General features: G+C 41.0%; 1 protein-coding gene across 3 annotated transcripts; it reads right to left on the reverse strand.

Moving 5' to 3' along the window:
• Nucleotides 1–141: 141 nt before the first annotated feature.
• On the reverse strand, nucleotides 142–12,787 carry SLC46A3 (solute carrier family 46 member 3). 3 transcript variants are annotated; one of them, XM_057410391.1, is made up of 6 exons: nucleotides 12,669–12,787; nucleotides 11,969–12,181; nucleotides 5,839–6,712; nucleotides 5,340–5,423; nucleotides 3,642–3,798; nucleotides 142–1,818 (listed from the first exon to the last, which is right to left on the reverse strand). In XM_057410391.1, exons 2-6 carry the CDS (start codon nucleotides 12,158–12,160, stop codon nucleotides 1,731–1,733), a joined length of 1,395 nt encoding a protein of 464 aa, XP_057266374.1. In that variant the 5' UTR covers nucleotides 12,161–12,181; nucleotides 12,669–12,787; the 3' UTR covers nucleotides 142–1,730. The 3 variants fall into 3 exon arrangements, with proteins under 3 accessions (XP_057266374.1, XP_057266373.1, XP_057266376.1); XM_057410390.1 differs by lacking the exon at nucleotides 12,669–12,787 and adding an exon at nucleotides 12,360–12,593; XM_057410393.1 differs by lacking the exon at nucleotides 12,669–12,787 and adding an exon at nucleotides 12,308–12,354.
• Between the last annotated feature and the right edge of the window lie 10,609 nt (nucleotides 12,788–23,396).

The raw sequence follows: 23,396 nt of genomic DNA on the forward strand, positions 1-23,396 counted from the left end.
ATATCAACCACTTTACATCATTTTGACTTCTCTACCTAATCTGTTTTGGGGGATGAGAGTCTTACACAACTCACTTGTGCTTTCAGGGATCGGAGCAGTATTGGCTGTCAAACTGTCACATTAAAAAACACATGGCAGTGGTCCTTAACATGGTGTTTTATTTACACTTCTGCTCTATGTTCCAGAAGCTAATACTCTGGATAATTTCTACTTAAAGATCTCAATCAAAAAGGTGAAGAGTCAATGCAGAAACCAGTTCCTAGGTTTGGCAGCCTTACCAGTTTGCAGTGTGGCCCTGGGAAAGTCACTTGTCCTCCCTTAATTTCTCTTTCTCTGTAACAGGGAGGATAATATCTATTGTGGAAGGAGATTCTTAATAGCATTTATAAAGTGCTTTGAAGACGAAATGCTGTTGAAGTGCTCATAAATTATGCTGCATTCATTGCAAGATGATTAGATGTACGATTCAGATTTGGTCACCTCATTTCAGGGTTGTTAAAAAAATAATAAAGACCTACTGCAAAGAAATGCTACTACACGTTTTCACTAGAAGAAACATTTAAGCCAAGTGGAGCCAATTAACTAGAAAACAAGAAGTATCTATGGGACAAAAAAATAGGTCTCTGTATCCAGACCCTAATAAATAGAAAACTATAAAAATAGACGTGCAATATGGCCTCTGCAAATTGTAGGCATGGGCCTAACTTCACACTTTGCAAGCTGAAATAAGTACGACATCTCTGTGTGAAAATCCATTTTAAGAACTAAGTCAGGTCACAGGCAAGGTCCCCACATCATACATTAAACTTGCACAGACACTCTGCTAACTGCAGAGCAGTGAGTCTACTTACAGCATGTGCAAGTACTGCCTCCAGCTGGGTTGCTTTCTGAAAACAAATGCCGTTTAGTTGAGTCATTTTACATAGGTTTGGGGGCTTCACCATTAAAACAGGCCTATTAAGATGTACACAGTGGACCGCACCCTCAGCTGGCATGAACTCCGGTGGCTGCAGCAGAATTGCCATCACCTTGTGAGTTTTCCACAGAATCAACCAGCTTGGAAAAGACCTTTAAAATCATCAAGTCCAACCTTTACCCCAGGACTGCTGTATCACCAGGGGCCTCATCTGCCTGTTTTTTGAGCACTTCCAGGGACAGTGATTCCACCATATTCTTGGGCAGCCTGTTCCATACCTGATCACTTTCGTAGTGAAGAAATTTTTCCTAATATCCAGTCTAAACTTCCTCTGGCACAGCTTGAGGCTGTTACCTCTTGTCCTGTCACTTGTTGCTTGGGAAAAGAGATCAGCCACCTCCTCTCTCCATCCTTACTTTCATGTAGTTGTAGGGAGTTGATAAGCTTATCTCTGTCACCCCACTTAAAATGATACAAGATGTATCAGAATCCACAGCTGACATTCTCAAACTTGAGGAAGTGTAAGTAAGTGCAAAGAGTATCATCCTACCTTATTTTTTTTTTTAATTCAAGTCGAAAGCAGCATTAAAATCTCCATTGCCAGCCTATTTGCCTAGTTAAGTATGAGAGCTAGCTTTATTAAAGTGCTAAAACGAGACTGGATATAGAGTGCTACCTATTTAGTGCTTATTGCTGCAGGGCCACTTTGAGATTGCATCTGCAACTGTTGTGTTCTCTCTGTGGTCTCTGTATGACATAATGGTCTCTGCCACTGCATGTCAGAATAGAAAACCCAAGTAGATGAATCCTTTGTTCAACTATCAATGCTTTCTATGCTGGAAACTTCTTCAGATACAAGCAGAGCCAAGTCCTCCTCATTCCAGCTTGTGCACAGAAGCCAGCTGTAAGACACAGATAAGACATATATCTTTAGCTGAGATAGTTAAAGGTAGTATGCTGATTCAGCACCAACAAACACACTTGATAGCTCTGTTATGGCCATCTTCTGTGGCACAAAGCTTTTGAGGTATCCTAGTAAGCAAAAGCAATGACAGTGCTTGCCCCTATTATACCAGTTAGACAATATCATTACTGCTGTCTTTGATAAGCACTAAATGACTGATATATTAGACTGGAACAACTACTCTTTCAGGTCTCAAACAGTAACATTGCACTACAGTATTGAAAGAAAGATTTTAGAGAAAGGTTACTGAAAGCATAGAATATCTGAAACATTAATGGCAGAAAGAAATGAAAAATAACTTTAAAGAATTCATAGTGATGATGAATGCAGTCCTGATTGCAGGATGGACTAACTGATGGTAAATACCTGTTACATTCTGCACAGAAGAGAGTGCTTTCTTAATTTGCTCTACCATACAGCACTCAACTAAACCCTTTGTTAATATAACTGAAATCCTCATTTTTTTATTACTCTACTGAAAATTATTCTCCACACACACAAGAATCCCTTGGGTCTGAGACCCATCACTACCTCAGTCTTAAGTCACCATTAGTACAAATTAGAATCATAGAATGGTTTATGTTGGAAAAGGCCTTTAAATGGAGTGGCCCAAAACTGAACATGGGATTCAAGGTACAGCCTCACCAGTGTTGAGTACAGGGGTACAGTCACTTCCCTGGTCCTGCTGGCCACACTATTTCTGATACAAGCCAGGGCGCTCCTGGCCTTCCTGGGCACCATGGGTACACTGACACCTTCTCTGAATAGACTGTGTAAAACAATGCAGTGAGACAGGCACAGACTTGAAATGATGTGAAATGTTCTAAATCTGCAGCATTATCATTGCCTATTTAAAACTTAAAATGCAGCTGATGTAAAGATAAAGGTGATTGAGGTAAAGCCTAAACATTACGAAAAAAGACGAAAGCAAGGGTATCACCCTCTTGAGAAAAACAGCTTTCCTTTCCTGAGTATAAAACTATCTAATGAAAAGTGATCCTCCTGTCATTTAGATCTGTATTCTAGCATCCTGAAAAGACATAATTTATAGTGGATATAATTTAAAGTGAACTTCATTATTGTGAATACTCATGAATAATGATATTTCACTGTCAGTATTACTAGATGGTTATTAGGTATGACTAGATGCAAAAACTAGAGGCATGTTTATTAAACATGTCTAGAGGTTTATTCATATGAGCCCTTACATTAATGAAGATCTTGTTACAGATTTTAACAGCACTGGGTCACAAGGTACCCATAACCAAGGATCAGGACAGATAGCTTTCCATTAAATTCACTGCATTACTGGTGATGTTTATAACTCTCATTAACACCTAGAATAGCTCAGATTGCAAAATTAAACTCATGCCTTTCAAGTGATCTGTTATCTTTGTTCTCCATGAAAGGGTTTCCTGTAAGAAAGACCATTTAAAGATCTCAAACCAAGGGACACATACAACATGCAGTCAAGGGCACAGCATAGTATTAATAGTACATTCAGGGTAGATTTCTGTTTGGGGGAATTAGGTTGCAAGTTCACGACATAGTAGATGGATCAGGGCCAGAATGGAACTGGTGATGGGAATCTCCAGCAGAGGTGTAGGGGTGTAGGTGTTGAAAGAAAAAGAGTGAAACTAGAGCACACTAGCAAATACTGAAGTTTGAGAACTGCTGCACTAAATCATTGAGCTTCAACACATGTCAAAATGGAAATTACTGTCAAAAGCAGTCAGAAGCACCCTCTTGATCCATACTTACCACAGGGCAGCCAGTGGAATTAGGCAAAGGCCTGCTGACAGGAGGAAGCTAAAGCCTGAAAACCATGCAACAGTAGCTGCATAGAGAATATTAAAAACTGAAAGTGAAATAGTGCCGACCACAACTTCTAAACAGGCAATGCAAGCAAACACAGCACCTGCCAAAAACAAATGGATGAATTACAAACAAAACAATATAAAGCCAACCCCCCTTCAAAGTACTGAAGTTTCAAAACTTATTTTGAAAGATCTAGCTACATTATTTTAGCTGCTATGCAAGTATCAAGCACTGAAGTATCATATGTCTTCACTACCTTCTGTGGGGACTCCTATAAAAAACTTGTTTTTTGAATAATAAAAACCCCAACCAAGCAAACAAAAAAACTCCAAAACCAAAAAAACCAATTTCCCTGATCAAAACAATTTTTCTTTGCCACTATTATGTCACCTTACTTACTCTTTTGAATCTGCTTATTACATGAAGTTTAAACTGCTCACCTCAGCTAACCATGTTCTACACATTTAATCCCTTACCTTTTCCCATTCTCCTCTCAATTTTCACGCTTTCCTGTTTCTTCCTTCTCTAATCTTTACTCTTAGAATCATAGACTCATAGAATAGTTGGGGTTGGAAAGGACCTTAAGATCATCAAGTTCCAACTCCCCTGCCATGGGCAGGGACACCTCATACTAAACCGTACATGTGGAAAAGGCTCTGATGCAACAAAGACTGCTGGTTCAGCACATAACCATCTCCACAGTTTTGAAAAGAAAGAAACAACATTTTTTTGCACTGAACTAACCATTGGAGTGGCAACCTATCCCATCAGTGTCTTCTCAAAACACATTTTCCCAAGATGCATTCATATTCATGGGACCATAAACAAAATCACAATAGGTAAGCAGAAAAAGATGACCAGAGGCAACCTGATTCCTGCATCAAACTACTCAAAGTACCTAAATCCCTGAAGAATGCCAAGAAACTGCAAACCAGAGGTGTATGTTAGCATAGTTAAGTACAAAGAGATCTTTGTTTTAGTGTTTAAAGATATGTCTTTTAAAAAATAAAACCAAACAAATTAGGAGAATGCTTCTAGAATGTTTATGCTCTTCAAAAGTGAAATATGGTATATTAGAGCCACACTTTAAGGCCTAACATGCTTTTTTTCCTGTGTTTCATAAGGAAATGACTTTGATAAGTAATATGTTACATCTTTTAGGGCATGTGAGGGCACCAGTGAAGCCAGGTACATAGCTCAGGATCCAAATCTAATTGTTTTCAAGTGCTTTGAAGGTTGACCACCTACTGCTTACCTTTCTAAATTGTTAAGTGTGACATTGACTGAATAACAGAAATATCTTCCCCCCACATGCCAAATCTTGTGAATATAAAAGCACTTGTAAAATCACAGCGGTATAAATCTTGAGCACTCCTCTGCTTCAAGTTCCTCATGGTCTTTATTTTTAAAGCAGTATCTCCTTTGAAGGTTGAAATCTGCAGTAGTTTAAGAACATGTTGTTTATATTAAATCCAGAATCAAAACCCATGAATATCATGACACAGGGTCATATTATATGGAACTTGAAAGAAAAGCAGTCTTAAAATGCCAATACATATCTGTTTGTTTAAAGGTAATCTTAGTGCATCTCTGTTCTGAAATAGCATATTATTATGTTGTTTAAAACCGAATTCTACTCACCCTGTTCACCAGTGAGAACCACTTTTGACAGCATGGCTCGGAGAACAGGAATAGGCATAAAGCAGAGCAAAGATGGTACTCTTACTGTAAGACAATGAATCAGTCATCAGATACTGAAGTAAAAAAACCTATGGTATTTTACCAATACACTGCAAATGAATGTCATATACTTCTGAATGCTCAGTTCCCCATATAGCAAAAAGCAATAGAAAAGTCAGAAAGTGCACTGAGACACAATTATCCAAGTGCAGAGAAATCAGTAAATCTAATATATCCATATGAACTTAAACCAAATCATAAGCAAGTAATTCCATTCTCTCTCCACACATTTAATATTTTAATTATATCCTAAATCAGTCTGCCCAACCTTGTATATTTTACCTCTCTATGACCTTTCAAGTTGGTAAGTCCAATATCTACCAGTTTGCACTCACTACAGATAACACAGAAGTATTTTCATGTAAGCTGTTGACCATGAAATAACTGATTCCAAACTCACCTAAAAACATGAGCAGGGTAGTTCTGGCAAAAGCAGCCATGACCATTCCTCCAAAGTAAGAAAATATCCCGATAAAGACAATATAAATGTCTTTGAGACATTTAGAAAATAAGTAAACACCAAAAAAACTGGTCAGAGAGATAGAAGTGGAGGCAGCTGCTCCATATCCAATGTATACTTCATCCCAGCAGAGGGGCTCATCTAGTTCATAGAGTGTAAAAAGTGAACTCCCACCGGTCGCAGTAAACAAGTACATCATAAATGTAAAAAGCAACACAATTATTAAAATTCTCTTCTTATAAGGGGCAGTTTTAAAAAGCATGTACACTCCAGAAAATGTCTCTTTAAGAATTTCTTTACAGGATCCTGGTACCTCACGCTGGAATTCAGATACATCTACTGTTTCTTCCAGAAAAAATATAATACAGATAATATTAACAGCATGAAGCAGAGATGCTGTCGCAAATGTCCATGTAAAGCCTATTCCTCTTAGAATATAACCAGATGACAGTCCTGCCAATCCAGACACAATTCCAAAAATCAAATCCACCACAGCTATTCGTGTTGTTTTCTGCTTCTCATCCTGACACACATCTGCTATATAAGCAAAGCCTCCTCCAAGGAAAGTTGCTATACTCCCAAACAGCCCACTAATAAATGCAACCGCAAATAGGATAGAGAGTGACAAGGAAAAATATGATATTACAGCGAGACAAATATTAGCAACCAAAGTTCCCACTGATGGTAAAACTAAAGACCTTTTGCGTCCCTGGCGATCCCCATTAGCTACAATGACAAAGGCAACTATAAGGCTCGGAACTGCTCCAGTTAAGTCTAACAGCATATTAAAAACAGAGGCTTTTTCTTGAACTACCTGAAAAGAGAAAACAAAAATCATTGTAAATACTATAATGCATTGGAAAAAAAAATAAATCATATAATCTATAATAATATTAGACTTGCATAATGATTAGCATGGAATATAATGAATAGCACAGTACATGTTTATAGATTATAAATTATGTTATTATAAAACAGAATACGTACAATATAATTTTATAAGATTATGTGACATATTATCCTGTTATAAAATACAGTACATTATGTTTATGAGAATGCATATTACAGTAATTGTTAAAACAAGGGAATTGCATATTCAAAGACTCCTGCTTTTGTACTTTTACCTTCAATATTCCTCAAACATCCCTTGTCACATTTTAAGCCAGAACTTGCTTCTTAAGATACAGATTTACTAATACATTTGACAGAGAAGTTTCAATGGAGGCAAGACAACAATTCTTTTGAATGTGCATTTACAAGAGCACTAACAGTGCTGGTGCTTACACGGTAAGTATCTCCTTCAGTACAAGGTATGGCAAAAGAGCAATGTGTCTATTTTAATCCCTTGGAAATTGGTTGTAAAACAGATTTTGATTAGGGAACACACCCCATGCTCCCTACTCACAGGAGATCATTTTTCCTCCAAAATAATTGTACTGAGAGAGGTTACAAGAAACAATCCACTGACTAGCACATTGTGCAAGTAGACAGATCAGCAATTGCTGTGACATCCCAGTGTACAACGTTAATAACAACAGCTACAAATGTGAAACACAGCATTAAAAATCATACTGACTCACAGATATGTAAGTTAAGTATTCTTTAAAACACTGGAAAACTCTGGGTTCAGAAACTGTCCAGATCAATGTTGTCTCTATAGATATGCTAAGCTGGTATTCAAATAAGGAATAGCAGCTAATACTATGAAAATAAACTGTAAACATCCATTATGGGAAAAAATTATTTTTAACAGAAGTATAAAAATCAAATGTAGCTGAAAAACAATCAGTTAAGGGAACAGGGATGGCTGCAGAAAAAAGAACTAAAGAAAAGATTATAATAATAAAAAAAAACACTATCTTGTTATGAAGCCAGCTCAGCAGGCCAATTCAGATCTTGCCTTCAATGCATGAACTCAGGCTAGACAGAGCCATGACAGCCTTCTCAGAGACAACCACCTGATCAGACAGAAGAGTAGCAGGGGAAAAGGTAGTAACTTCATTCACACAAACCCTTTACTCTCTGTAAGATAAACTTAGATGCAGAGAGTAAAGTCACTCTGAAAGTTTTCCTCCAGTTTTCTGAGGTATCCCACTGACATGGGCAGGAGTTGCACTCATCAGTCCACAGCAGGTACAGCAATGTAAGTCTTCCCAAGTCATTCTCAGCCTGTATTCAAGCCATCTACATGCCACACTTCAGGTGTTTCCTCTGCAGCAAACATAATCCTCACTGAGTAGCATTTAAAAGATGGAAAAACCCTAGAATTTCCAGGAATGTACTTTGGGCAATTTTAAAAGCTGCTGAATGCTTTATATATTCTTATTTATAATTTAAGGGCAAAGACCACGAGTTTCTTGTTAAACCTCTTCCTTTGTTGACAGGATACAAGTTTTATTGCAAGATAAAAATTCAATTGATACCAGGGCCCTCAAGGAAAGCACTCAAGATCCCCAGCATTCTGGAGTCTTTTACTCTCTTCATGGTATCTGACTACCTTAGGACTTTGTGATAGGTTCGTCTACTAGCCAGCACTGTTGTCACCCTGAAAGCGTCAAAACCATAAAGACTGAACAAACCAAGATGTAAAATGCTATTCTGATCTTTTAACTGCTCCCCTGCTGACAAGATCACTTGATGTAGTTACAAGTATTGCTTCTTTACTAGGATCATCATGTTCAAAGACATGAGTGTCAAACAAATGCTAATATATTAGAAATAAAACTAAATCTTATGTATCATCTTAACCATACAATACAAGTATTACTGCCAAACCATAATGAAGTGCAAAACTGAAGGAACAAAGCAGCAAAGACTTGGGTTTCATTATTTTGGAAGTAGTTGCGCAACATAAGGAACATGACTACACACCCAGATACTGCGAATGACCATAAACTTGCTGACAAAAATTTGTCTACTGACAAGAAGACTAAAAGACAGAAGTACAGGAAAACTCCATTTAGAGTGTAAGGCACTCAATTGTCTACTTTATTTTTTTATGAAGTCAATTGAAAAAAATATCGAAAATGATAGGTCAAAACTTCAGCATCTTTAAAATCATGTAATTTAATTTAATAATCAGTGGAACTACATAAATTTGACGAGAAATGTCCAGGGATTTTTAATCTACAAATGCACTGTTCTTTGAAAAAAAGTTGTACTCATGGTAAACAGAAATATTTCTTAAAAACACAGATTTCAAAATGTAAAGTATGAAAATGAATAAGCAATTTGCTTGTATAAAGATTATATTAAGAGAGAAGTGTAGTGCCTAAGGCTGAACAATGTACAGGACACGATAAATTAACAGGCCCACAAAATTAAAAATGCATGGATTGGATCATAAATAAGATGGATGACAAATAATGTTTAATGACATAGCTCTTTCTCAGCTGATAAAAGAAAACCAATATAGTTATCCAAGCCAGTGATTAAACTGCTTCAACTTGCATTCAAATTACTTTTGAACTCATTTTATTGCAAAATGACTAATTTCCTTCATATTGTAGGAAATAATTAATCTAAATGCTGCAAAGACTATCCTTTTTTGAATTATATTCTACTTTCTTGCAGGCTCCAAGTGATTTTTATCTTCATTTTCCTTTTACATTTTACTTTGAAATAGGTGAAATTCATATAAAGCTTCTCCATTCTCAGAACGGAAGGATTTATACTAAATCGTCTAGGGAGGTGTTCTTCAAAATGTTAATGCCAAACAGGGCCTGTTGGGAACACTCCTGACAGCAAAATTTACAACATCCATAAACATAAATTAGTTAGGATGGTCTTGGAAAATCCAGAACACATACTTCATATATTCTCAGGAAACGGGTTGGGGTTGAGTTACCGAATCTACTCTTTGACCCAGGAGTCAAAGAGTCTTTTACACAGGAGTAATTATTCAGCACAGAGATGAGGTTCCACTGAAATGAATGGGGATTTTGACTGGTTTATATTCTTATACTATGCAACTAGTGTGGTATCAAAATGCAGGCAAGACATCCAGACAAGAGTGTACTTGTTCAAAGGCTCACGCACTGCTGGCAATCATTGAAAAAGAGGGAATCAAAATTTGGCAGGAAAGGGAAACGAAGAGGTTCTATTGGCCATTATTCAACTGCTGTCTTGAAAGTGTTGTGTTAAATACCAAGCTAATTATACTTTGTAACCTTTATCCCGCAAAACCTGCAATGTGTGAATTCACTACTATATTACACAGAGATGCTACCTAAACTTCAGCTGAAATTAAGTACTCTGCTTCAGTGTTTTGCAAAAGAAATATGAAAGTCTTATATTCTGAACCGTAAGTGGTAACAATTTGAAAATCAGGTTGAATTCGGGAGGTTTCTGGCAAGTGCAAAGTGCAGAAATGTCTGTGAAATGTAGGTTTCTTGATGGGCTCTGTGATTAGAACTGTATGCACCACCTGTGGTTTTCTTAGAGCTGCTCCTTCCACATGACAAAATGCCCACCGACAACACCAAAAGCGGAGCCAATACTAAAGTAAACACTTTTTGGAAGTAATGTGCAAGCATTTCTCAGACAATAATGGCTATTATCTCCGAATCAGTTCCAGTGGGTTGCATATGGCTGATTGGTCAGCTGAGGAAAGAGTGCTGGACTACAATTCTATTGACTTTTTCCCTTGCACATTCTTTCACTAAGGCTGGCTTCTGTCACATAAGGAAGAACCTACTCCATGTTAAAAATCCTGAATTATTTCTTTGAACACCTTCAGTCATTAAAAACATTTGTTTACATATTATAAACAGGACAGATAAGCTCAGGTGCTCAGTCTTGTGCATATGTAGCACACCAGATTCAATTCTGAGATGTGAGCAAAAATTTTTAAGTGCCACCTTTTCAGCAGCACAGGGGAATGACGGTGACTGTTTCCATAACTCCATCTTCTGAGCAATTTACAGTCTGAGCCATCTACTTTTCTGACCCTACAGTGGTTTCGTGTTCCACTTAATCCAATCTGACTGCCACTTGTTGCCAAGGATGGTTTCTGTTGCACCTCTTCTGGAAATGTGTTTCCTCTGCCATCCCCTGTTAGAAACAGCAACCATGTGGCCACACAGTTTGTCAGAGCAGTGGCTGCTTCAGAAAAAAAGCAAAGCTCAAAAGGCAACAAACTCAAAAAAAAAACCCAAACCCAAGTGATGAGCTTTCTGTTGGGTCAGTGCCCCAGTTAAATCCAAATCATAACCAGTAACTGCAGAACTGCAATATACAACACATGGGGGGGAATAACGGTGGAAAAGGGGAAAGGAAAAGTCACATATGATCATCTCTTCTGCTGGCTGTCCATAGTTGGCACTGCTGAAATATAGCATTAAAACTGTACTGAAAGTGCAACAGAGGAGATTCCAACCAACTATTAGCTATCCAGCATGCTGAACCCTATGAAAAAGTGCTAAAAATGTAATTGACCATGCAGTGCCGTCACCTAGATGTCTTTGCACTCCAACAAGCCAGGCTAACGTTCTGAATGGTAAACCACCAATTGCATTTGATTATCCAAAGATCAGTTAAAATTTTTTCCACATTTTAAAATTACATTTAAAAAAAAAATAAAATCTGAATCTCTCCTTTTCCTCATCCTTGTAAATCATCTGAAATAAATATGTTCTAAACCAGATCTCATTCCTGAAAATTACAGGGCATTTGTTAAACTTTACATAGTCACAAAGAATGTAGAAGTCACAAAAGACAGACTGACGGATCATGAACACATGCACAGGTGTTAACTGGAAGGTGGACCCCTCAGCTGTACCCACAGTAATACCAGCACAATGCCAGTTTGGGCCCAGACCTCCCAGATGATTTTCACCTCCTACAGATTTATCTCGGTATCTGTCTGGAGACAAATTATTGCCTTTAAATCACTCAGCTACCTACAGTGCAATACAAAAACAATGAGACAGTAGTGACAGCGGGTTACAAAACCACTGCTTTCTTTTCTGTATATAAAAGGCTAAGTAAAGCAATATAAAAGGAGGTGACTGAGACAGCACGTCCTGACTGTAAGTTTATTTACAATTGTTACTTATTTTCCCCCTCTTACCTTCTGCTTGATATAAGCCGGGCTACTTTTATTCTGCTCGCAGTGGCTGATACTGCTATTGCTTACAAAAGTGGAATTGTACTCTTCCTCCCAGAGCTGCCGGTAGATGAATTGCTGCACCAGTGGGCTCGTCAGGGAAGAGGCAAACACATAGATGAAAATGACAGGCTCCACAAACAAAACCTTCCTCATTTCTGGGCCTGATGTTTAATCCTTTGTATCAGAAAACAAAACGCAATTATTCTCAGGACATGTAAGCACACCCGACCCGCCTGCACGCTGCGCTGACAGCCTCTACCCGACCGGAGACCCCATCAACGAGACCCCTCCACAGCGTACCTGACCGGCACCGGCACTGCTCTCCCGCCCCCCGCCCTCCGCCGCCCCGCACCACACTGGCGCCGGGCGGAGATCACGCAGTGCCGGCGGTGCGTGACACCGAGAGGCGGGACGAGGACGGCAGCCGCGTCCCTCAGCGGAGGAGTGTCCCCAGTGTCCCCCGCGCCCTGTCACCGCCCCCCGCGGCCGCCGAGAGGACGAAGCCGGGTATCACCATCTCGCTGCGGTGCCCTTTAGCCCCGTGCGGCCTGCGGGCCGGTCGCTGCTGCGGGCGGGCCTCGGAGGGCCGCGGAGGGAAGCCCCGGCCTGGTGGCGGCCCCGGGGCAGCCCTCACCCGAGGGGAGGAGGAGGCTGTTTGTACCCGTGCTAGGAGGCGTGGGGCTGCTGCTGGAAGTCGCGCCGGCTCAGCAGTTCGGTGATGTCAGCCCCGAGCAGCGGCGTGCCAGGCACTGCTGCCGCGCAGTGTTTACCGCTCCACAGAGTTTGTTTGAGCCACTTACGCAACGAGGATCCTTCTTATCTGCAGCCCTGTGCCCTCATTTCACGCCGCGCTGGCTGGACCGGTGCTGCCTCATCTGCTGCCCGCTGCTCGGCTTGGCCTGGTGGGGTCAGCCGCCCGGCGCACGGGAGCACTCAGCCCAAGGGATGGGAGCAGCCTGCCTGGGGGCCAACGCGGCCCTCTTCTGGCTAAGGAGGAAGCTGTGGGCTGTGTCAGCTCCATGCTACCGTGTTTGCTTGCTCTCACCTGACATGATTTAGAGGATTTATTGTAGATACTCCCTTTTCACATGCTCGCCTCTTTTGGGGCTGTGTATAAGCAACATTTGTTAGCTTCCAACTGGACTCTGGTTACTACATCTCATTCTCTCTGAGCCTGACGTTGTGTGTTGGGAGAAGTATGGTAGCACTTCTTCATGAAGCGCATGCTTTGGCTCTGCAGGAAAGGTCATGCTGGTGCAGATCCACAGTCATATGACATCTGTCAACCTTGATGGAGGGAGCACACCTTGGCACTGGAGCTGTAAAGCTTTAGGATGTATTTTGTCGTACAAACTACAGAAGCCTTGTCAGCTCACTGATGGTGGCTGCTTGTTGGATTACAGATAGTGGTTTCTCTCTGCTTTGGGGTGGGGTGCTCACAGTACCCTGCTCTCTTTGGCACGCTGTTACCTTAAGACACTGAGTAGTGATTCTGGCCTCTGCAGGTGTGGTACAATGAGAGGTGACATAGTTGGAGAGTCCCAAAGGACCTCTCAGTCTTAAATACTGTTTTTCAATTATAAATCTTGCAAAAAATCATATTTGCTAGAAGGACGTTGAAACTTAGAGGTTCCCGGATATTTATTTTTTTCTTAAAACAAGAAGTGCAGTTTAATAACTTCATGAATATTCAGTTCCTTCATAAAGTGATTTGAAGCCAGGTTAACTGTAACATGGGTCATATGATCTTTAGTAAAGCTTTAATTTTTTTCACTGTCATGTGACATGACATTCAGCCCCAAACTTAGGGACAACACTGGCCTGTCGTATGTCTTTTAGCATAGGATTGACCCAATGTACAAGCTAAATGGCCTTGATAATTTACTCCAGACGGTGAGCTGGTTTGGTCTGGCATGTAGGCCTGCTCACAGAGACACACAGAGAGTGATTCAAAAAAAAGCTCCACTCTGCCCTGAGATCAGCTGTAGAGTATTGTCCTCCTCGACCTATTCAGGTCCAAAGTCTGATTCACCCTGTGACAATATTTTGTCTGTCACAAGGTAAAGCAAAAGTGGTCATGTGAGTATTGCACACACAAATGGGCTGCTAGACAAGCAGGGCAGTTCAGGTCACTCAGCCAGCTGTTAACATTTATTTGGATGTGGTGAAGAAAGGACTTTAAGCCTGTGAGAACTTTCTGTTGTTCCACAGAGGGTTATTGTCCAGAACACCATTAGGTTTCCTGCTAGATCCAGCTGTTCTGAAGAGCACATTGCTCGTGAACACAGGCCTCTGAGTACAGCCTAGGTTGCTGGGCAAAACTTGTTTTAGCTGCTAGCGGCTTCAGAACAGCCTTCACAGTGCCAGCAGAGCTCTGGCTCTGTGCTCTGGGGAGTGGGGTCCTCTGGTTCTGTCCTTCCTACCTCCAGTAACTGTGTTTATGCTTGGGTTTGCAGACCCAAGTTGCTCCAGCAAAGCTGTGGCCTTACCAATGCTGAAGGCAAGCTGCAGCACGAGCTGGCCCCTCTAAGCAGCTGATTATCTTTGTCCAACAGCTTGGAGCCTGCTTATGAGTATCTTCGAGTGCTGATATGCACCCCCCATGCAGGTGCACTGGAACAGACTTGGCCCTTGTTCTCAGTCCGCCCCTACAAGGGGAACTAAAAGCAATAGATGTGACTGAAATTTTAAGATCTGACTTAGCTGGGTGATGCTTATCCTTTGAAGCAGAGCATTTCCAAGTTACAGAATACATGTCAAACTATCTATCCCTATATTAACATTGTCCCAAATCTGAGTTACATGCTGGTGAACAGACTTCACAAAGGTCACAGGCATGTGGTGGCTTCAGCTTTGCAGTTTGCCATATTTATTAACATCCTCAGTGTGTGAAGAATTGAAGTGAATGTATTCATTGTAGAGGTCAAGCTTTTGGTGAGCACTTGCTAAACTTCCAATCAAAAAAATCTTAAAACCCAAACAGATTACTGGTTTTTGAAGGTGATACGTTGCTTATGTGTCAGGACATGGGAAAAGGAGACATAGAATGAAGTTTGAAGTCTGGAACATTAGAAGGCTTTTGAGAGATCCCACCAGCCCTGGTCAAAAGGCAAAGACATCACATTACATTACCTTCAGTGATAGTAATCTTCAGAAAAAACCTCCCACACTTCCACGAATTATGCATGTATTATGTGGCAAGATATTGGCATTCAGTGATTGCTTATTGCATTCTCAGAGAACTTTGTTGTTGAAAAAAAAATCAATTTTAAATTTCTTACATATGTATATAAATACAAACACCACCCCGGAAATCATTAATACTAAAAACATTTTCTCTAGGAAATTATTTTGATGAAGAAGAAGTTGGAGACATTTTGGAGATCTGGATATTCATATCTCTTTGCTGAAAAAGTAACACTTTAATAAATAGTATTATCATGTAAACCATGATTTTAACTGCCTGCTAAGAAGTTAAGTACTTTTTAAAATTGAGATGACTTTAATTTTCCAAGTTAGTAATCTACTGAGATAATGGAAATACTTAGCCCTCTCCAAATTATTTGTGCATTACAGCATAATATCAGGAAGTGCCATACCTACTCATATTCAACTCATGTTTTCAAGGCTATCTTGATAACAGTGGTTAACACTAAAAAAGAAACCTGAAGAGGGAAGAGAGAAGCACACTTTCTGCAGAGAGCTGATTTTGTACAAAATGCAGTTCTGCAGAAATCTTGTGTACCCAGAATCTTGCCCATGAGCATGGCGAATGGAGATACATGAAGGAAGTTCTCCAAATGGTACTGTGGGGGAAGGGAAAAAGGGATAAACTGTGTAATTCCTCAGGGGCATGCCTGGGTTTAGATGCAACTGTTTGGTTTGTTTTTATTATAGCTGAGTTGATTGCTGAAGCTTGGATGCAAACCCTGACAACAGACGGTAGTAATGAAGATTTAAGTATGAGACTGAAAGAAAAAGTTATTAAGGAAAATTTGTGCAACAAATTCCACCACACAGTTTTAAATGCCTCTCCTTTGTAAAAGAGGCAAGGAGAGTGTTAACCATCATCCAACCCAGAGGAAATCTGTGCAGGGTTCGTATCACTAATTTCCATTCACTGCAGATTATCACTGATTTTCAGGGCCTAAAATGGCATCTCTGATCTTTGACTATGTACACAGCTAAAGGCACCTGCCTCAGCAAGTGATGGCTGACCTGCAGCCCAAGTAACTCAGAGAGGCTCACACCTTCACCAATGTGCCCTCTGGCTGGCCCCATCCAAGCTGCATAGCATTTGCTCTCTAGCTTCACAGGGTAACTGAAAGACACAGATAATCATAAATAATAACGTTTTTTGGGTTTGCAGTCCTGAATATTTAAAACAATGTGACTGAGTTCAGCTCGTACGGAAGAAGGTGTTTGAAAGGTATGGGCAGGGGCAACCACCAATCCAGTGTAGCTGAATATGGAGTGTTGTTTTGAACCACTATCAGCATGAGCAGAATTGCTGACTGTATTCTCCATGTCATGTGGTACTTATTACTGTTAAGTGCTGTGCTGAAAATTTATGCTTGTATGAGACCTCAGACACGTTAAGGCATCAGGATATATTTATTTTCTCTGAATTAGATAAACTTAACAGAACCAATGCTCTTGCTGGCCTCTCTTGCAGGCCGCATGACAACAGGTATTTCCAAATGGTGTGGTTTATTCTGTATTTTTTCTTTTCAGTTATTTCCCTCTCATACACATGTATTTGCAAGTCCCCATTGCTCATCTCCAGTTGTTTTAAATCTCAGACTTAGACATTTCTGTTGAATGCCCTTCATCTTGTGGCTTTTCTGCCTAGATGATTCAGTGGAGGAGAATTTTACAGCTCCCTTCACACTGGGTTCAGGTGCAGCTTATTCAGGCAGCTTGTTGCAGTTTTGTCCAGTTCAAAATAAAGCAACCAGGAGTTGTTAGACCTGCTGTGGCTGGCTTTCAGGGTTCTTGACGACTCGAAATTAATTTTATCAGCCGCTTAGTTCTTGTTTTTTTCTTCCTGGTTTGCTTTCATTTACATTTGTGTACTAGACATGATGATAGTTTTTCACTGTTGATAGGTGATGAGTCTGACTGTATTGCTTTAAGACAGAATTTCTACTGAGCTGTTTTACAACTCCAGTTTATCACCTTAGTCTCACTTTGCAAAGCTGCTTTGAAACATATCTACTGGTAATGCTGTCCTGCCTGTTGCTCTCTGCCCTCTCCCTGCAAAGCTGCTTATTGGGTGGGGATGACTAGCAGCGGGCTGGAGATATCCCTAGTTACCATGAGTCAGCAAAGTGCTCGTCTTTCTGGTCTGTATTACACTTCACCCATTTGCAGTAGACAAAGGCAGCTCTGCATAGAAGAATCTTTTAATGTGAAACATTAGGATTATTTCCTTTTTCTAATGTTTTTATTTTATGTAAACAACTCCTTAAAATGAGGAACTGAAAGTAAGCAGCTGAGACAGGGCTGGGGTGGCTGCGTCTGAGTCACATGTTGTTCTATTGCAGGAGGCTGTTAAATTTTACGTGTCCTTAAAATTTTGCTGAAGAAAAGTGCTTTTCACTCCTAGTAAGTTGGTGGACTGGCCACATTCCTTTTTCAGAGATAAGGACTTCTCATCTACCATCATACTTAAGAAAAGCAGCTGTGTTTTGGGGAGCTTTACCAAGACCAGTAAGAAGAATGCAGTGTATTTAGGGTACAAGTATGTACGTGAGTACCATCAGGAAGACATCCTGGTGGTGAGAGAAGATGAGTTGTTCTTGTCTTCAAAAGCCAGTGGGAGATTTGCTGCAGTTCTTTCAGGGGACTGTGCATCAGGCAGATGCACAGATTGATGGTGAGCAGCCCAGCATGAACTCTGAGCGAGGTGACAATGGCTCCATCACTTGAAGGAGGTTGAATGAGGGTGAATGGGAATATGCCTGTACCCCAGACAGGGCACAGCTGATCTCATGTGCTCTTTCCAGTTATAGATTTTTAGGTGAAAAAACCCAACTGGTATCACAGGGAGAACCTATGAAAGGTTTCAGTGGAAGCAGGATTTCACCCTGCCTTGGTTTGGTTTAGGTGCTAATGCCATTTTTCTTTACCACTGAAGCACCAAAATTGTTCCTTACATTCAAAGCAGCTGGGGACACAATTATCAGCCCTTATTCCTATCAATCAGAAAATACCAAAATACAACATTTTCCTCATTTTCCAAACATCTCTCCAGATCTGTTCAGAAAGATCTGCAAATTAGTGTTCACTGTGCCCTGTTACTTCCTTAACCGAAATATCTCCTTCCTCAGCATGATTCTGTAGTGTATATGTACACATAAACATCACTGGGTATTTATGCCAGTTACAGTTATCTTTTTGTTTAAAATAGTTGTGGGGACAGTGTATTTCCTGATGGTCTTCTAGATATCATTGAACAGCAGCAGGAAATTCCCTGGGTTCTTCAGATTGTCATAATGCTTGAAGCAGTTTTTTCATGTACTGTTTCCTGACAAGTTCCTTGCAAGATTTCTTATACAGGAAGGTGGGGTAATATTGTTGAGAAGAATATGGCTCTTGGATACAGCTTTAGGCATCGTAATATATGAATCTTTTCTAGAATAGTACTGAATGTTATTTACTGCTCCTGCAGGGAAAGTAAACAGTAAAGCAGCTCAATTCCTTTGGAAACTGGGCCAAGTTTAAGGGGGAGGCATTCAGTTTATCCAATTTAATGAGAAGCATGAAGCCTCAGTTTAAGCACCTTAAACAAGTCCTTCAGTGACCTATTAAACCCAACAGCCTTACCGTGACAAATGAAGTTCCTGGTTCAAAAAGTTCCCAAACTGTTGATTCCTGGAAGCAGGGAAGGTACACTGAGAACAGTCATCATGTTTGCTTGTTCTTCATCCTGTTTCCCGAGCATCTGTTATTTGCCACTCTCAGAGGGGAATTTGAACCAGATGGGGTTTTGTCTACTCAATAGGGCCATGCTTATTTTAGTAGGACTTTGGTGCTGATAGAAGAATAGGGGTAGCATTTTGAGAAGGTTTCAAAAAAACTGGGAGCATAACATGGGATATGCAAATTAATGAAGACACTCAAATGTGGTTGCATGAAGATACACACTTTGGTTTATAACATGTGCAGTTACTTAAAAACAGCCTTGCCCTGAATTGTTCAGCTGTATAGATGCAGTATGTTCCATAGAATCCTGGAGAAACTTTCAGTTCTCTGCATGGGCCTGGGTATATTGTATCTTTCTATGAGAAGGTACAAGTATTTTCCAGATAGCTCTGTTAGTGACTTTATGAACCAGATCAGAAGTTGCTGAGCATTAAACTTGCCTCACTGTGGGCAGCAAATCTTGCCTTCTAGCTATTTTTAACGCGAGGTTTGTGGTGGGGAAACTGAAAACCAGTTCTGAAGTTTTTTTTGCAAAATGCAGTTGATGGTGACAGCATGCCTTACAGACAGTGAAACCTCTTGTTTGTAACTATGCTGTCTGCTCTTCCTGGGTGTGTTTGTGTGACATGCCCATGGCTGCTAAAACTGCTTAATGTGGGGAAGACTTTTCTAGTGGAGCAATTAGGGCCTTGATTGCAAATTTTATTTGGTAAACAGAAAAAAATACTGTCTGGCACTTGAAGGTCTGTTTTTCTTCTTTTCTTCACAGCTGGCTGTTGTCTGCTGCTGATTCTCATTCTTGTTGACTAGGTCATGATGCTTTTCTTCCTTGCTACTGAAAGCTCCTTGCTACCCTGTGCCCTCCTTTGGTACATTTTCTGCTCGGTTTCCTACAACCCTTCTACTCTGACCACTTCTCTTTGGCTGAAGCCTTGTGTTGGCCCCAGGTAGCTCCTGTCTCCCAGCATGCCTGCAGCCTGGGAATACCCACTGTTTTTTCCTTATACTATTCCTCAGCACTGGCACCTCAGAGAAGCATCTGGGGTCACTTCCGTAATTGTTTCCAGCTGTTTGCAGATGTATCAGGCATATGAAGCCTGGAAGCATGAAAAGGAGCAGGAAACCAAGAAGATGAGCTGTCACTAGCAGAACTGGCTCTTCTGCATGAAGCCAGCCAGTGCCTTTTACCTTTGCTTTTCACAGGTTTCTCCTTCTTGCCTGTACTACTGCATTTGCATGTTTCAAGGTTGGCACTCCAGTCTCTGTGCTGAAGTGGTTATACCTTTTAACACTTTTTTTTTCTTTTTAAAATCAAATAAACTGTTTATTCTACATTGAGAAAAATTCTTTTACAAGAATGACATTTTGAACATGAACTTGTGTTCATTCTCCAGGAAAACACGGGAAAAGTTCCTCTTTAAAAACTCAACATTTCTGTTATTTTTAAAACAGGAAGACATTTGTAAAGACATTACTAAATGTCTTCAATAATTCAAAGAGAATCATGAAATCTATTTGCAATCTCACATACTGTATTAAAGCATGAATAATGTTCACATCAGGAAGTCAGCCATATGAGACAGTGAGTACTTGAAATATCCTTTTTCCCAGTCTTCTTATGTTTAAAACTCTGAGGACTGGACTATGACATTACTAGGTACAGTACTGTTGTTTTACAGAAAAGAATGAAAATGCTTTAAGAGGAAAATGGAGACACACTCATTCAGAAGTATCACAGCTTGAAGTTTGTCTTTTCAGTTGTATATTTCCTGACTGCAGCTTTTGTTTAGTTTTCAAGTGATTGTATAAGAACTGAGAGAAGGCCCCCCACTTTGTGCCCAGCTCTGTGTTTCTTGAGGGCCTGGCACTCCTCTTGGGCTCCAGAAAAGCTTTGCCTGTTCAGGAGGCACAATCCTTGGAAGGTCTACAACCCACATGTAAACTTGGGTTAGTGTGAGGGTGACAGGGCCTTGTGTTTCTTTGGCCTGACTTATTGGTGTGTTCAGAAGTTATATCAACAATGAATAAAATTCTTTAAAAGATCTTTACTGATTTACTGTGTCAATCAAGGGGAGATTAATTTATGATCTTTCATCTTCACACTCAGCTATGTCTTTTTAATCTGTGATCTGGAGTAACACTTCTAATTAGTGGTGTTATTGTCCTGAAGCCTTGAGTTAGTATCCAATTTTAGCATCCCTTATCCTGGATCCAAACCATTAATGCTACTTTACGCTGATAAGATTTACCACAGGTCAGATAGTGTCTGACAAAACCACTCCAATGTTTTGCCTGCATGACAGCCACAGCCTACCTTCCTTTACCATGTAAAACCAGTATGAAAAGGTGAACCTAAGGAAACCCTATTTTTATTTAATTTCATTTAAATGTGACTATAATCCTTACAGCTAATCTGGATCAAGTTTGTCCTGTAACATGATCTGGCAGTCCATGTCTCAGAGATGCAGTGGCAGAGCCATGAAGCTGAGCTCAAGGCGACCCAACCCAAATGTGCTGCTTCCCCACACTGGGACACCTGGAGCAGGTGTCCAGCCCATATCAATGAATTGTTACCATCACAATTCTCTCTGCACTGCTTGTGAGGAACAAAAAACGAGAGGCACCTCTACTTCTTTCCCATGTGAATTAAACCCACAACTTTTTGGTGGTTTTGCTAAGCTGAGCCAGGTCTCACTTTTCCCTATGCTTCAGGATGCTTGTGGTGATGTGACATTGACCTCATCCTCCTATGTGGTCTGCAAGCGAGGTTCATAAACAGAGAGGCTCTGGGGATGAAACAGTACAGACTTAATTATGATGATTGCAATAAAGATCCGAGCTGAAATCTTTGAAATATTTTTATTTACTATGAGAAATAGAATATTCTGATGCCAGGTCACAAACTCCCAAAGCTAATGGGGACACAAAGACTGGTCAGAAGAAGCAGCTGGCAAATATTGGTCATTCCATAGCAGGCAGACAAATGCACAGTAAGGAAAATGGGGCATTTGAACCTGATAGGTATAAGTCATATTTGTTAGTGCATGTCCATTGGACTGAAAGTATTACTTGCAAGTGTAATTAGTACATTAATTTTAGAATAGTAGAATAATTAGGGTTGGAAAGGACCTTAAGATCATCTCGTTCCAAACCCCCTGCCATGGGCAGGGACACCTCACGCTAAACCATGTCACCCAAGGCTCTGTCCAGCCTGGCCTTAGACACCACCAGGGATGGAGCATTCACAAGTTCCCTGGGCAACCCATTCCAGGGCCTCACCTCCCTTACAGTAAAGAACTTCTTCCTTATATCCAATCTAAACTTCCCCTGTTTAAGTTTTAATCCATTACCCCTTGTCTTATCACTACAGTTCCTAATGAAGAGTCCCTCCCCAGCATCCTTGTAGGCCCCCTTCAGATACTGGAAGGCTGCTATGAGGTCTCCACGCAGCCTTCTCTTCTGCAGGCTGAACAGCCCCATCTTTCTCAGCCTGTCTTCATAGGGGAGGTGCTCCAGTCCCCTGATCATCCTCGTGGCCTTCCTCTGGACTTGTTCCAACAGTTCCATGTCCTTTTTCTGTTGAGGACACCAGAACTGCACACAATACTCCAGGTGTGGAGGTCTCACGAGAGCAGAGTAGAGGGGCAGGATCACCTCCTTCGACCTGCTGGTCATGCTCCTTTTGATGCAGCCCAGGATACAGTTGGCTTTCTGGGCTGTGAGCACACACTGAAGCTGGCTCATGTTCATTTTGTCATCAACCAACACCCCCAAGTCCTTCTCCACAGGGCTGCTCTGAATCTCTTCTCTGCCCAACCTGTAGCTGTGCCTGGGATTGCTCCGACCCAGGTGTAGGACCTTGCACTTGCCATGGTTAAACTTCATGAAGTTGGCATCAGCCCACCTCACAAGCGTGTCAAGGTCCCTCTGGATGGCATTCCTTCCCTCCAGGGTATCAACCGAACCACACAGCTTGGTGTCATCGGCAAACTTGCTGAGGGCACACTCAATCCCACTGTCCACGTCACCAACAAAGATGTTGAACAAGACCAGTCCCAAGACCGATCCCTGAGGGACACCACTCGTTACTGGTCTCCAGCCGGATATTGAGCCATTGACCACAACTCTTTGCATGTGGCCATCCAGCCAGTTCTTTGTCAACCGACTGGTCCATCCATCAAATTGATGCCTTTCCAATTTAGAGACAAGGATGTCATGTGGGACAGTGTCGAATGCTTTGCACAAGTCCAGGTAGATGACATCCACTGCTCTACCCCTGTCCATCAGTTCTGTAGCCCCATCATAGAAGGCCACCAGATTGGTCAGGCAGGATTTCCCCTTAGTGAAGCCATGCTGGCTGTCACCAAGCACCTTGTTGATTTTCATGTGCCTTAGCATGCCTTCCAGGAGAATCTGCTCCAAGATTTTGCCAGACCCAGAGGTGAGACTGACTGGTCTGTAA

This window comes from Pezoporus wallicus, unplaced genomic scaffold (genome assembly GCF_028554395.1).
Source record: "Pezoporus wallicus isolate ANWC-B61680 ecotype Strahan unplaced genomic scaffold, APGP_CSIRO_Pwel_v1 contig_1876, whole genome shotgun sequence".
In the NCBI taxonomy this organism is placed as follows: domain Eukaryota; kingdom Metazoa; phylum Chordata; class Aves; order Psittaciformes; family Psittacidae; genus Pezoporus; species Pezoporus wallicus.

Coding starts and splice junctions, on each gene's coding strand:
- SLC46A3 (XM_057410391.1), bottom strand. CDS start 12,160: ATGAGGAAGGTTTTGTTTGTGGAGCCTGTCATTTTCATCTATGTGTTT. Junction 6,713..11,968: donor CGGCTTATATCAAGCAGAAG/GTAAGAGGGGGA, acceptor TTCTCTTTTCAG/GTAGTTCAAGAAAAAGCCTC. Junction 3,799..5,339: donor GGTTCTCACTGGTGAACAGG/GTGAGTAGAATT, acceptor TGTTTTTGGCAG/GTGCTGTGTTTGCTTGCATT.